Raw genomic sequence first — 12,061 nt, 5'->3', positions numbered from 1 at the left:
CAGTGGGGATGTGCCCGCAACCAAGGCACATGCCCCTGACCGGAATAGAACCCGGGACCCTTGAGTCCGCAGGCCGACGCTTTATTCACTGAGCCAAACCGGTTTCGGCCATTCATTTATTTATTAGCATCCTAGAGCAGTGGTCGGCAAACGGCAGCTCGCGAGCCACATGCGGCTCTGTGGCCCCTTGAGTGTGGCTCTTCCACAAAATACCACGGCCTGGGCGAGTCTGTGTTGAAAAAGTGGTGTTATGCCGAAATCGGTTTGGCTCAGTGGATAGAGCGTCGGCCTGCAGACTCAAGGGTTCCAGGTTCGATTCCGGTCAAGGGCATGTACCTTGGCTGCGGGCACATCCCCAGTAGGGGGTGTGCAAGAGGCAGCTGATTGATGTTTCTAACTCTCTATCCCTCTCTCTTCCTCTCTGTAAAAAATCAATAAAAAATATATTTAAAAAAAAGAAAAAGTGGCGTTAGAAATCGTTTAAGTTTAAAAAATTCGGCTCTCCAAAGAAATTTCAGTCGTTGTGCTGTTGATATTTAGCTCTGTTGACTAATGAGTTTGCCGACCACTGGGCTAGAGGCCTGGTGCATGAAATTTGTGCACTCAGGGACGGGGGCGGGGGGGCGGGGGAGTCCCTCAGCCTGGATTGTGAGAGGGTGCAGGCCAGGCCGAGGGACCCCGCCGGTGCATGATCAGGGCCGGGGAGGGATGTGGGGGTTGGCCAGCCGGGGAGGGACCACAGGAGGGCTCCAAGGCATATCTGTCCCGTATTGCTCAGTCCCGATCGGCTGGACCCCAGCAGCAAGCTAACCTACCGGTCTGCCCCCTGGTGGTCAGTGCACATCATAGCGAGCGGTTGAGCGGCCTTAGCATCTCATTAGCGTATTATGCTTTGATTGGATGAATGGACGACTGGACACTTAGCATATTAGGCTTTTATTATATAGGATTTTTATTGATTTCAGAGAGAAAGGGAAAGGGAGAGAGAGAGACAGAGAGAGACACATCAATGATGAAGGAGAATCATGGATCCGCTGCCTCCTGCATGCCCCCTATTGGGGATGGAGCCTGCAACTCGGGCATGTGCCCTGACTGGTAATTTAACCCTGACCTCCTGGTTCATAGGTCGACGCTCAACCACTGAGCCATGCCGGCCGGGCCAGATAAACACTTCTCGGCCTCGGTTTCCCCGGCTGCATAGATGTGATTCCTCCCTGATCCTCAGCCAGGGGCCGAGGAGCTGGCCTCCAGGGAGGTCCCCTGGGGGTCAGGCCGGGTCATTCATGTGCTGCGATGCACCAGCCCCATGGGAGGGGAGCGCCTGGCCCCGCCGCTCCATCCTCCTCACCCCAGCGCCGTCCCCAAGAGCTCTTGCGGGAGAGGCCCCTGAGACAGGGCCCCCGGGCCCGTCTGACCGCTCACCCTCTCTGTCCCGGGGGTCACAGCGCCCCTGGAGCAGGAGTTCTGGAAGCGGGCCGGCGGCGACCAGCCGCAGAAGCGGCAGCGGCGGTACCAGAGCTCGGACAGCAGAGAGAAGTGGGTGGAGACTCTGGTGGTGGCGGACGCCGCCATGGTGCGGCACCACGGCCAGCCCCAGGTGGAGAGCTACGTGCTGACCATCATGAACATGGTGAGGGCCCCCGGGGGGGTTGACCTGGGCGCCGTGCAAATGGTGGGCGTGGGGCGGGAAGGCTGGAGGGCTGGCCCCCAGCCCAGGTTCTCAACAGGAGGAAGAGTCTGTAAGCTATTTATTTATTTATATTCTTTTAAAATGTATGTTACTAGAGGCCCGGTGCACGAAATTCGTGCATGGGGGTGTGTGTCCCTCAGCTCAGCCTGCACCCTCTCCAATCTGGGACCCCTCAAGGGAAGTCCGAGTGCCCATTTAGGCCCGATCCCAGTAGGGTCTAGACGGGCAGTCGGACACCCCTCTCACAATCCTGGACTGCTGGCTCCCAACTGCTCGCCTGCCTGCCTTCCAGATTGCCCCTAACTGCTTCTGCCTGCCAGCCTGATGACCCCCTAACCACTCCCCTGCCAGCCTAATGCCTAACTGCTCCCCTGCCAGCCTGATTGCCCCTAACTGCCCTCCCCTGCAGGCCTGGTCACCCCTAACTGCCCTCCCTTGCAGGCCTGGTCCCCGCCAACTGCTCTCCCCTGCAGGCCTGGGTCCCCCCCAACTGCCCTTCCCTGTAGGCCCGGTCGCCCCCAACTTCCCTCCTCTGCCCGCCTGGTCACTCCTAACTGCTCTCGCCTGTAGGCTTGATCGCCCCCAACTGCCCTCCCTTGCAGGCCTGGTCCCTCCCAACTGCCCTCCCCGCTGGCCTGATCGCCCTCAACTGACCTTCCTTGCAGACCTGGTCCCTCCCAAAGGCCCTCCCCTGCAGGCCATCTTGTCGTGGCCATCTTGTGTCCACATGGGGGCAGCCATCTTTGACCACATGGGGTCAACCATCTCGTGTGTTGGAGTGATGGTCAATTTGCATATTACTCTTTTATTAGATAGGATTGATTTTTTTACAGAGAGGAAGGAATAGGGATAGAGAGTAAGAAACATCGATGAGAGAGAAACATTGATCAGCTGCCTCCTGCACGCCCCCTATTGGGGATGTGCCCACAACCAAGGTACATGCCCTTGACCGGAATCGAACCCGGGACCCTTCAGTCCGCAGGCCGACGCTCTATCCACTGAGCCACACCGGTTAGGACCCTTTATTTATTTATTTTAAAAAAATAAATTGTTGATTTCAGAGCGGAAGGGAGAGGGAGAGAGAGAGAGAGAAACATCCATGAGGAGAGAGAAGCATGGATCGCCTGCCTCTTGTACGCCCCCTACAGGGGATGGAGCCCGCAACCCAGGCATGTGTCCTGACCTGGGGATCGAACCCTGACCTCCTGGTTCGTAGGTCGATGCTCAACCTTGGAGCCACGTGGGCCAGGCTCAGGGAGCTTTAAATGAGCAGATGTATCACCCTGGCTGGTGTGGTTCAGTGGATAGAGCCTCGGCCTGTGGACTCAAGGGTCCCGGTCAAGGGCATGTACCTTGGTTGCGGGCTCTATCCCCAGTGCGGGGCGTGCAGTAGGCAGCCGGTCCATGGTTTTCTCTCATCGTTGATGTTTCTCTCTCTCTCTCTCCCTCTCTCTTCCTCTCTGGAATCAATAGAAAAATACTTTTAAACAAAAATAAATAAATAAATGAGCAGATGGCGCTCCCGCACATTCCCTGCACTTCGGACCCCTCACGGCTTTGGGGGTGGCCTCCTCTCCTGGGCTGAGTGGGGAGCCGTGGTGTAGGTTGGGGCGGAGGCCCGTGGGCTGCCCGGGTGCACTGTGGAGCTGTCCTGCGTGTGAATGTGGGTGGGTGTGGGTGGTGGATGGTGGGGGGCTGCCCGTATCCTAGATGCGGGGTGACACTGGACCCCCTCTGTCGGGCAGGTGGCCGGCATTTTCAAGAACCCCAGCATCGGAAACCCCATCCACATCACGGTCGTGCGCTTGATTGTGCTGCAAGACGAGGTGGTAAGAAGCCGAGGGTCCCCCCAACCAGTCCCCCCTACTCCCCGCGGGGGGGTTGGGGGGGATGACTGCGGGAAGAAGGGGTGGTCGGGCCACTGCTGTCCTCCTTCTGTCCCCTCTGAGCCTGTGGGTATGCATGGGCTGGGGGTTTGCAAAGGCCTGTGGGTATGCAAAGGGCTGGGGATTTGCAAAGGCCTGTGGGTATGCAAAGGGCTGTGGGTATGCAAAGGCCTGTGGGTATGCAAAGGCTGGGGGTTTGCAAAGGCCTGTGGGTATGCAAAGGCCTGTGGGTATTCAAAGGCTGGGGGTTTGCAAAGGCCTGTGGGTATGCAAAGGCCTGTGGGTATGCAAAGGCTGGGGGTTTGCAAAGGCCTGTGGGTATGCAAAGGCCTGTGGGTATGCAAAGGCCTGTGGGTATGCAAAGGCTGGGGGTTTGCAAAGGCCTGTGGGTATGCAAAGGCCTGTGGGTATGCAAAGGCCTGGGGGTTTGCAAAGGCCTGTGGGTATGCAAAGGCCTGTGGGTATTCAAAGGCTGGGGGTTTGCAAAGGCTGGGGGTTTGCAAAGGCCTGTGGGTATGCAAAGGCTGGGCGTGGTGCGTGAGGGCCTGAGCCCGCGGAGCTCCGTCCGGCCAGGCCTGGGCCCTCACCCTCTCCGTCCACAGAACGACATGAAGGTCACACACGAGGCCCACAGCACCCTGAACACCTTCTGCGAGTGGCAGAAGCGGCTCAACATGGACGAGGACTCCCACCCGCTGCACCACGACATGGCCGTGCTGATCACCAGGTGCTGCTCGCTGGGGGGACCCTCAGGGAGCCCAGTCCCGCTCTCTCTTGGGACTCAGGTGGATCTTTCCGTTTGGAAATAATGGTGGGCTTGTAACCGGACAACCGAAGGGTCTGGGCCGCCTGTCCCTCCCTGAGCCGATGCGGCAGAGACAGGGTGGCATTGATTCCAGTCCCACCGGCAGCGAGGGGAGCAGCAGGTCACCCACAAGCATCTGCTCTGCCCCTCCATAGGCGGCTGCTTACACTGGGGAGGAGGACAGAGATGACCTGGGAAGTAGGCAAAGGGTGCCAGGTGGGCAGTGCACAGGCAATGAGGGCTGGTGTTTGCAAAGGCCTGTGGGTATGCAAAGGGCTGGGGGTTTGCAAAGGCCTGTGGGTATGCAAAGGGCTGGGGGTCCGCAAAGGGCTGAGGGCCCTGGTTTCTGCAATCAGGTTGTTAAGTTTCCATGGTAACAGGCAGCCCCCCGGGTGGGGAGCAGGGGCTGCACTTCCAGGTGAGCTCCCAGGTCCCTAGTTTGGCTCCCAGCCAGGCCAGACGGTGCTTCTCTAATCGGAACAGCACAATCGCGGTTAACCGAGCGTGATTCGTATTTCCTATTGTATTTAGCCAGTCCCCGCATTCTCTTTCTGCCCCTGTCGCCCGGATGTCACACTGTCACACGCACTTGTGTGTGTGGCGTTGAGTTCTGTGCAGTTTTATCACACGAGCCCAGCGGCCAGTCTGTTCCGAGGCAGCATTTTCCTTTCTTTCTTTCTTTTTTTAAAAAATATATTTTATTGATTTTTTACAGAAAGGAAGGGAGAGGGATAGAGAGTCAGAAAAACATCGATGAGAGAGAAACATCCATCAGCTGCCTCCTGCACGCCCCCCACTGGGGATTGAGCCTGCAACCAAGGTACATGCCCTTGACTGGAATTGAACCTGGGACCCTTCATTCCGCAGGCCGACGCTCCATCCACTGAGCCACACCGGTTAGGGCTTCTTTTTAAAAAAAATATATTTTTATTGATCTCAGAGAGGAAGGGAGAGGGAGAGAGAGAGAGAGAAACATCCATGATGAGAGAGAACCATGGATCGGCTGCCTCCTGCATGCCCCCCACTGGGGATGGAGCCTGCAACCTGGGCATGTGCCCTGACCGGGAATCGAACCCTGACCTCCTGGTTCCTAGGTCGACGCTCAACCACTGAGCCACACCGGCCGGGTGGGCGTACTTCTAGCTCCTTCCCTGGGGCCCCTGCCCGGCTCAGGGCCAGCCCGGCATGGGGCCAGGTCAGCCTGAAGGACACGTCTTGTCTCTGCCTGGGCAGGAAGGATCTGTGCACCTCCAAGGACCAGCCATGTGAGACCTTGGGCCTGGCCCACGTGGGGGGCATATGCCAGCCCCACCTCAGCTGCAGCATCAACGAGGATACCGGCCTGCCCATGGCCTTCACCGTGGCCCACGAGCTCGGGCACAGGTACCCCACAGCCCCCGGCAGTCCCACTGGCACCTCCAACCAGGGGACCCCTGGGCAGCCCGGCCACGGGCCTACAAATCCCAGGGAACGGTGCCTGGGCCTTGCGTGTCCCCGTCCACGCCCACAGCCAGGTTGTTACCCTGTGAAACAGGAGGGGGACCCTCGGGGGACCTCGGCCTGGCCTAGAGCAGGTCTTGTTTGAGGGGTTGGGACAGGCCAGACATTCCCAGGGGGCACTGCCTCAGGATTTGCATTTTTTAAAAAATTATTTTTATTGATTTCAGAGAGGAAGGGAGAGGGAGAGAGAGAGAGAGAGAGAGAGAGAGAGAGAGAGAGCGAGAGAGAGAAGCATCCATGATGAGAGAGAATCATGGATCGGCGGCCTCCTGCACACCCCCCCACTGGGGAGCAAGCCCGCAACCCAGGCATGTGCCCTGACCGGGAATCGAATCTGGGACACTTCAGTCCACAGGCCGATGCTCTATCCACTGAGCCAAACCGGCTAGGGCTGGACTTGCATTTTTGACTCTTCGTGTCTCTGGCAGATAAACCCCTGTTGGCTAATTGCTCCGTGGTCCTAGGTGGGTACCCTGTTCGGAGGAGCCTCTACGTGCTCCCTGGGGATGGAGACACGGGATGTCCAAAGCTACTCCAGCGGACACGTCCGCATGGGGCCTGTGCCCTCAGCTCCACCCCTCACCCCCACACCTGCCCACCGTGCTGGGCTGCTTAGCTGGTCACTGTGGCAGCTATTTTATTTTAGTTTTTTATTTGAAACTAGAGGCCCGATGCATGAAATTCGTGCACGCGTAGGCCTTCCTTCCCCCAGCTGCCGGCACCAGCTTCCCTCTGGCACCTGGGACCTGGGCTTCTTTTCCAGCCCCAGCTTCATCCAGAAGGTCGTCTGGAAGGACATCTGTAAGGACGTCCGGTCTAATGTGCATATTACGCTTTTATTATTATAGATATATTTTTATTGATTTCAGAGAGGAAGGGAGAGGGAGAGAGAGATAGAAACATCTCTCTATATAAAAGCCTAATATGCTAAGCGGCCGACCAGGACTGCTTGACCAGTCGCTATGACGCGTACTGACCACCAGGGGGCAGACACTCAGACTGGTAGGTTAGCTTGCTGCTGGGGTCCAGCTGATCAGGACTGGGCTAGAAGGGCTGGACACGCCCTGGAGCCCTCCCGCCGTCCCTCCTCGGCCCCGATCAGCCCCTATCGGGACTGGGTGAGACGGGCCGGACACACCCTGGAGCCAACCTCCCACGGTCCCTCCCCGGCCTCTAAAATATTTTTTCTAATTAATTTCCTTTCAATGTGCACGAATTCGTGCACAGGGCCTCTAGTCAATGATGAGAGAGCATCATGGATTGGCTGCCTCCTGCAGGCCCCCTACTGGGGATCGAGCCTGCAATCTGGGCCTGTGCCCTGATTGATTTCAGAGAGGAAGGGAGAGGGAATCGAACTGTGACCTCCTGGTTCCTAGGTTGATGCTCAACCACGGAGCCCCGCCGGCCTGGGCTCACCCACTTTCTAGAGGCTCAGAGAGGGACAGTGACTTCCCTAAGGCCACACAGCCATTGGGGGGCCTGAGCCTGCCCTGGGACCAGCATTGGGCCCCATGCGGGCCTCAGGGGAGGGAGGGCGGGGGAGGCCGGCGCCTGCCATCCGCTCACCCCGCCCCTGGGGCTGTCCTCTCCGCAGCTTGGGCATCCCGCACGACGGGGCGGGCAACCAGTGCCACACGCAGGGGAAGCAGCTCTTCATCATGTCTCCGCAGCTGCTCTTCCACTCCCTGCCCCTCAACTGGTCCCAGTGCAGCCGCGAGTATATCACCCGGTTCCTCGAGTAAGTAACCCCCCGCCCCCACCCCCCCGGGGCAGCGCCCGGGACCCCGAGGTCAGGGCCTGAGCAGGGGACGGGGACAGTGGTACCGAGGTGCCAGGCAGAGGCACCCGCAGGGGCCGTGCCCTCCTAGTGTAACCCGACAACCGAGGGGTCCGGCCGCCTGCCCCTCCCTGAGCCGATGCGGCAGAGACAGGGTGGCATTGATTCCAATCCCACCGGCAGCGTGGGGAGCAGCAGGTCACCCACAAGCATCTGCTCTGCACCCCCATAGGCGGCTGCTTACACTGGGGAGGAGGACAGAGATTGCATGGGAAGTAGGCAAAGGGTGCCAGATGGGCAGTGCACAGGCAATGCGGGCTGGGGGTTTGCAAAGGCCTGTGAGTATGCAAGGACTGGGAGTTTGCAAATGCCTATGGGTATGCAAAGGTCTGTGTGTATGCAGAGGGCTAGGGGTTTGCAAAGGCCTGTGGGTATGCAAAGGTCTGTGTGTATGCAGAGGGCTGGGGGTTTGCAAAGGCCTGTGGGTATGCAAAGGGCTGGGGGTTTGCAAAGGCCTGTGGGTATGCAAAGGGCTGGCGGCCCTGGTTTCTGCAAGAAGGTTAAGTTTCCATGGTAACAGGCAGCTCCCGGGTGGGGAGCATGGGCTGCACCTCCAGGTGGGCTCCCAGGTCCCATCAGGCTAGAAGGCTCCTTCTCTAATCGGAACAGAGCAATCGCGGTTAACCGAGCATGATCCCTGTTTCTTACAGTTATAGCTGGTCCCCGATATTCTGGTTCTGCCCCTATCTCTCGTGCCCTTTAACCTCCGAGGGGCCAGCACCTTCTGTCGTCTTTCTGGAATTGTTACGCGGATTTTCGTTTTCCTTCTGCTCCCTGCAAAGCCTCTCTTTCCTTGGAGTTACGATGGAAACGATCTCTTTGCTGTCGAAGGTTTTCTTTAATTTTTTTTTTTTTATTGATTTCAGAGAGGAAGGGAGAGGGAGAGAGAGGTAAAAATAGCCACCCCAATGAGATAAAAAATGGCTGCCCCCATGTGGACACAAGATGGCCGGCAGAGGAGGGCAGTTGGGAGGGACCAGGCCTGCAGGGGAGCGCAGTTAGGGTTGACCAGGACAGCAGGGGAGGTCAGTTGGGGGCAACCAGGCCTGCAGGAGAGGGCAGTTTGGGGCGACCAGGCCTGCAGGGGAGGGCAGTTAGGGGTGACCAGGCTGGCAGGGGAGGGCTGTTAGGGGCAATTGGGCCAGCAGGGGAGCAGTTAGGCGTCGATCAGGCTGGTAGGGGAGTGGTTAGGGGGTGATCAGGCTGGCAGGGGAGTGGTTAGGGCAGTGATGGGCAACCTTTTGAGCTTGATGTGTCAAACTTGGCCAAAAAACTGAGCATAACTCGGGTAGTGTGTCACTTTGAGGAAAAAACATTATTTCGCAAATGTTTTATCCTCGGCATGCGGTCGCCTCAGCGGTCGCGTGTCATCAGAAATGGCTACGCGTGTCAGTGCTGACATGCGTGTCATAGGTTCGCCATCACTGGGTTAGGGGGTGATCAGGCTGGCAGGCAGAAGCAGTTAGGGGCAATCAGTCAGGCAGGCAAGCGAGCAGTTGGGAGCCAGCAGTCCTGGATTGTGAGAGGGCAGTTGGACATCCCTCAAGGGGTCCCAGATTAGAGAGGGTACAGGCTGGGCTGAGGGACACCCACCCCCATGCACGAATTTCGTGCACCGGGCCTCTAGTCTACCTAATAAAAGAGTAACATGCTAATTGACCATATCTTTGCAACACCCACCAGCCAATCAGGAGTGAGTATGCAAGTTAACCCAACGAAGATGGCAGGCTGATTTGCATACATAGGCATTCAGTGTTCGGGGGGGCAGGGTGGGATGCAGGCTTCCACCCCACCCCCAGCTGCTCTGGGCCTCTGAGCAGCGTAGGAAGGCGGAAAGGTGGCTCCGGCCAGAGCGAAGGCGGTGCCCGCAGCCAGGGAAAGGAAGGCCCCTTCTGGCATGAATCTTTGTGCGTCGGGCGTCTAGTTAATAATGAGAGAATCGTGGATCGGCTGCCTCCTGCACGCCCCCTACTGGGCACGCGCCCTGTCTGGGAATGGAACCGTGATCTCCTGGTTCCTAGGTCCACGCTCAGCCACGGAGCCACGCCGGCCGGGCCAGTGCACCAGAATTTCATGGCACCTTTCATCTGCCATCGTTGCTCTCCGTTCTCGCCAACGAGGACGCGTTTATTCCTTCGCCGCCGTGGTGGTGGGGTTCTGGAAGGCGGACCAGATCTGTCTCTGCGTGGCCTGTTTTTCTTGACGTCCACTCCCTGTGGGGTTTGCCCGGGGACGTGGCCACGTCCAGGTTGGACTTGAGGGCGAGGGCTGTGGCTCTAGCAGCGAGGGAGGGGGGCTGGAGGAAGAGAGGGAGTGGAAGCAGAGGAGACTCCTCAAATTGGGGAGTTAAGAACCTGACTCTGGCCCTGGCCGGTGTGGCTCAGTAGATAGAACGTTGGCCTGCAGACCAAAAAAGGGTCCTGGGTTCGAATCCGGTCAAGGGCATGTACCTCGGTTGCAGGCTCGATCCCCGGACCCCCAGTCGGGTCGTGTGCGGGAGGCAACCCGCCAATGTGTTTCTCTCACATCGACGTTTCTCTCTCTCTCTCTCTCTCTCACTCTCTCACTCTCTTTCTTTCTTTCTCTCCCTCGCTTCCACTCTCTCTAGAAATAAATGTAAAAATATCCCCAGGTGAGAATTCACACACACACACACACACACACACACACACATGCACACACATACACACACGCGCACACACACGCGCACGCACACGCACGCACACACACACACACACAGTAAGAGAAGCAGCAGAGTCATGGGTCATGGAAGAGGTAGGAAGAGGAAGAAATAATACCTTCCCTGGACTCTGGCCCAGGCTCCTGCCCGCTCGGTCAGACAAGCCGTGTTCCTTCCCCCTGAAGGCTGAACGGCGGGAGGATGAGGGTTGTGGGTCAGGGATTCACATGAGGACGCAGCGGGCACGCGCTGGACGTGCTGGGACGCCAGACCCACCACATGCTTAGCATTCAAGGCCGGGTCACTACTATCCCAGCGAAAGGTCAGAGCTGATAAGGGACGGGGTTAGGGAATGGGCCCGGCTCGGCACGGAGGGCAGAGCTGAACAGCCAGCACCAAGGATATGTGTCCCCGCCCCACCCAGATGGGGGCCAGAATGAGCTGGAGACTCCCACCATGCCCCGGGGCCAGCTCCCAGCTGCCCCCATCCAGGGCACTGCCCAGCACCCTGGCTCCTGGACAGACGGACGGACAGACCAGCCTCTGTCTCCATCGGGGACAGGAATGCACTGGGGACTTGGCTTGGGGCCTGGCCGGGGGTGGGAGGAGGAGAGGGTGACGGCTGGGCCACCAGGCCTTCCAGACCCTCGGCCGAGGGTGGAGACACTGGGGCCAGGGGAGGGTGCTCACCTTCCCAGGGGCAGCCCTGCCCACCTCGCCATCCGGAGGGTCCGGCAGGGGGGGCATCCCAAAGGCCAGAGAGAGGCGGGGGACGGTGGGGCCAGCCTGTCCCCAAACCCCTGTGCCCTCCGTCTTTTATTTTATTTTTTAAATATATTTTTATTGATTTCAGAGAGGAAGGGAGAGGGAGAGAGAGAGAAACATCCATGATGAGAGAGAATCCTGGATTGGCTGCCTCCTGCACGCCCTCCACTGGGGATCGAGCCTGCAACCCGGGCATGTGCCCTTGACTGGGAATCGAATCCGGGACCCTTCAGTCCTCAGGCTGACGCTCTATCCACTGAGCCACACCAGCCAGGGCTCCTCTGTCTTTTTTTGGGTTGTTCATCCTCGCCCGAGGACATTTTCCGACTGATTTTTAGAGAGAGTGGGAGGGAGGGGGGAGAGAGGTGGGGGGGAGAGAAACATCCATGTGAGAGACTCCAATTGGTTGCCTCCCACACGCCCCCGATGGAGCCTGCAACCGGAGTTCGAACCCGGGACCCTTCAGTCCAAGGGCTGATGACGCTCCATTCACGGAGCCACGCCCTGGGTGTGGGTATGCAAAGGCTGGGGGCCTTCAAAGAGCCGGAGGGGGGGTCAATAAAAATCCTATATAATAAAAGCCTAATAGGCTAAGTGCCCAGTCGTCCGTTCAACCAATCAAAGCATAATATGCTAATGAGATGCTAAGACCACTCAACCGCTCGCGATGATGTGCACTGACCACCAGGGGGCAGAGGGAGGGCATCCCCTCCCATATTTTTGCTGCGGGGGAGGGGATGGGAGACAGAGGACCCACCTCCCCCCAGTCAGGGTGGGGTCAGAAGGAGCAAGATTCACCGCAGGTGCTTCGGGCTGTGTTCCCGGGTCTTGGGGAGGCTCCCAGGTCCTGGGACCCTCTAGCTGTGCCCACTGGACTCTGCTCGGCCACCCAGACCTA

At 58.5% G+C, this 12,061-nt stretch overlaps 1 protein-coding gene across 1 annotated transcript in view; it reads left to right on the top strand.

Annotated features, from left to right (window-relative positions):
- The window catches only part of ADAMTS7 (ADAM metallopeptidase with thrombospondin type 1 motif 7), a 46,478-nt gene that overhangs the window by 10,805 nt on the left and 23,612 nt on the right, over positions 1–12,061 (top strand). Inside the window, exons 4-8 of the mRNA XM_054713414.1 lie at positions 1,446–1,630; positions 3,436–3,519; positions 4,179–4,303; positions 5,615–5,764; positions 7,476–7,619. Of these exons, the coding sequence (XP_054569389.1) occupies positions 1,446–1,630; positions 3,436–3,519; positions 4,179–4,303; positions 5,615–5,764; positions 7,476–7,619 (688 nt within the window). The remainder of the gene's footprint in view (positions 1–1,445; positions 1,631–3,435; positions 3,520–4,178; positions 4,304–5,614; positions 5,765–7,475; positions 7,620–12,061) is intronic.

This window comes from Eptesicus fuscus, chromosome 25 (assembly GCF_027574615.1).
Source record: "Eptesicus fuscus isolate TK198812 chromosome 25, DD_ASM_mEF_20220401, whole genome shotgun sequence".
Classification (NCBI taxonomy): domain Eukaryota; kingdom Metazoa; phylum Chordata; class Mammalia; order Chiroptera; family Vespertilionidae; genus Eptesicus; species Eptesicus fuscus.
Note: the sequence above shows the minus strand (reverse complement) of the source record. Positions and strands in the feature narration are given on the sequence as shown.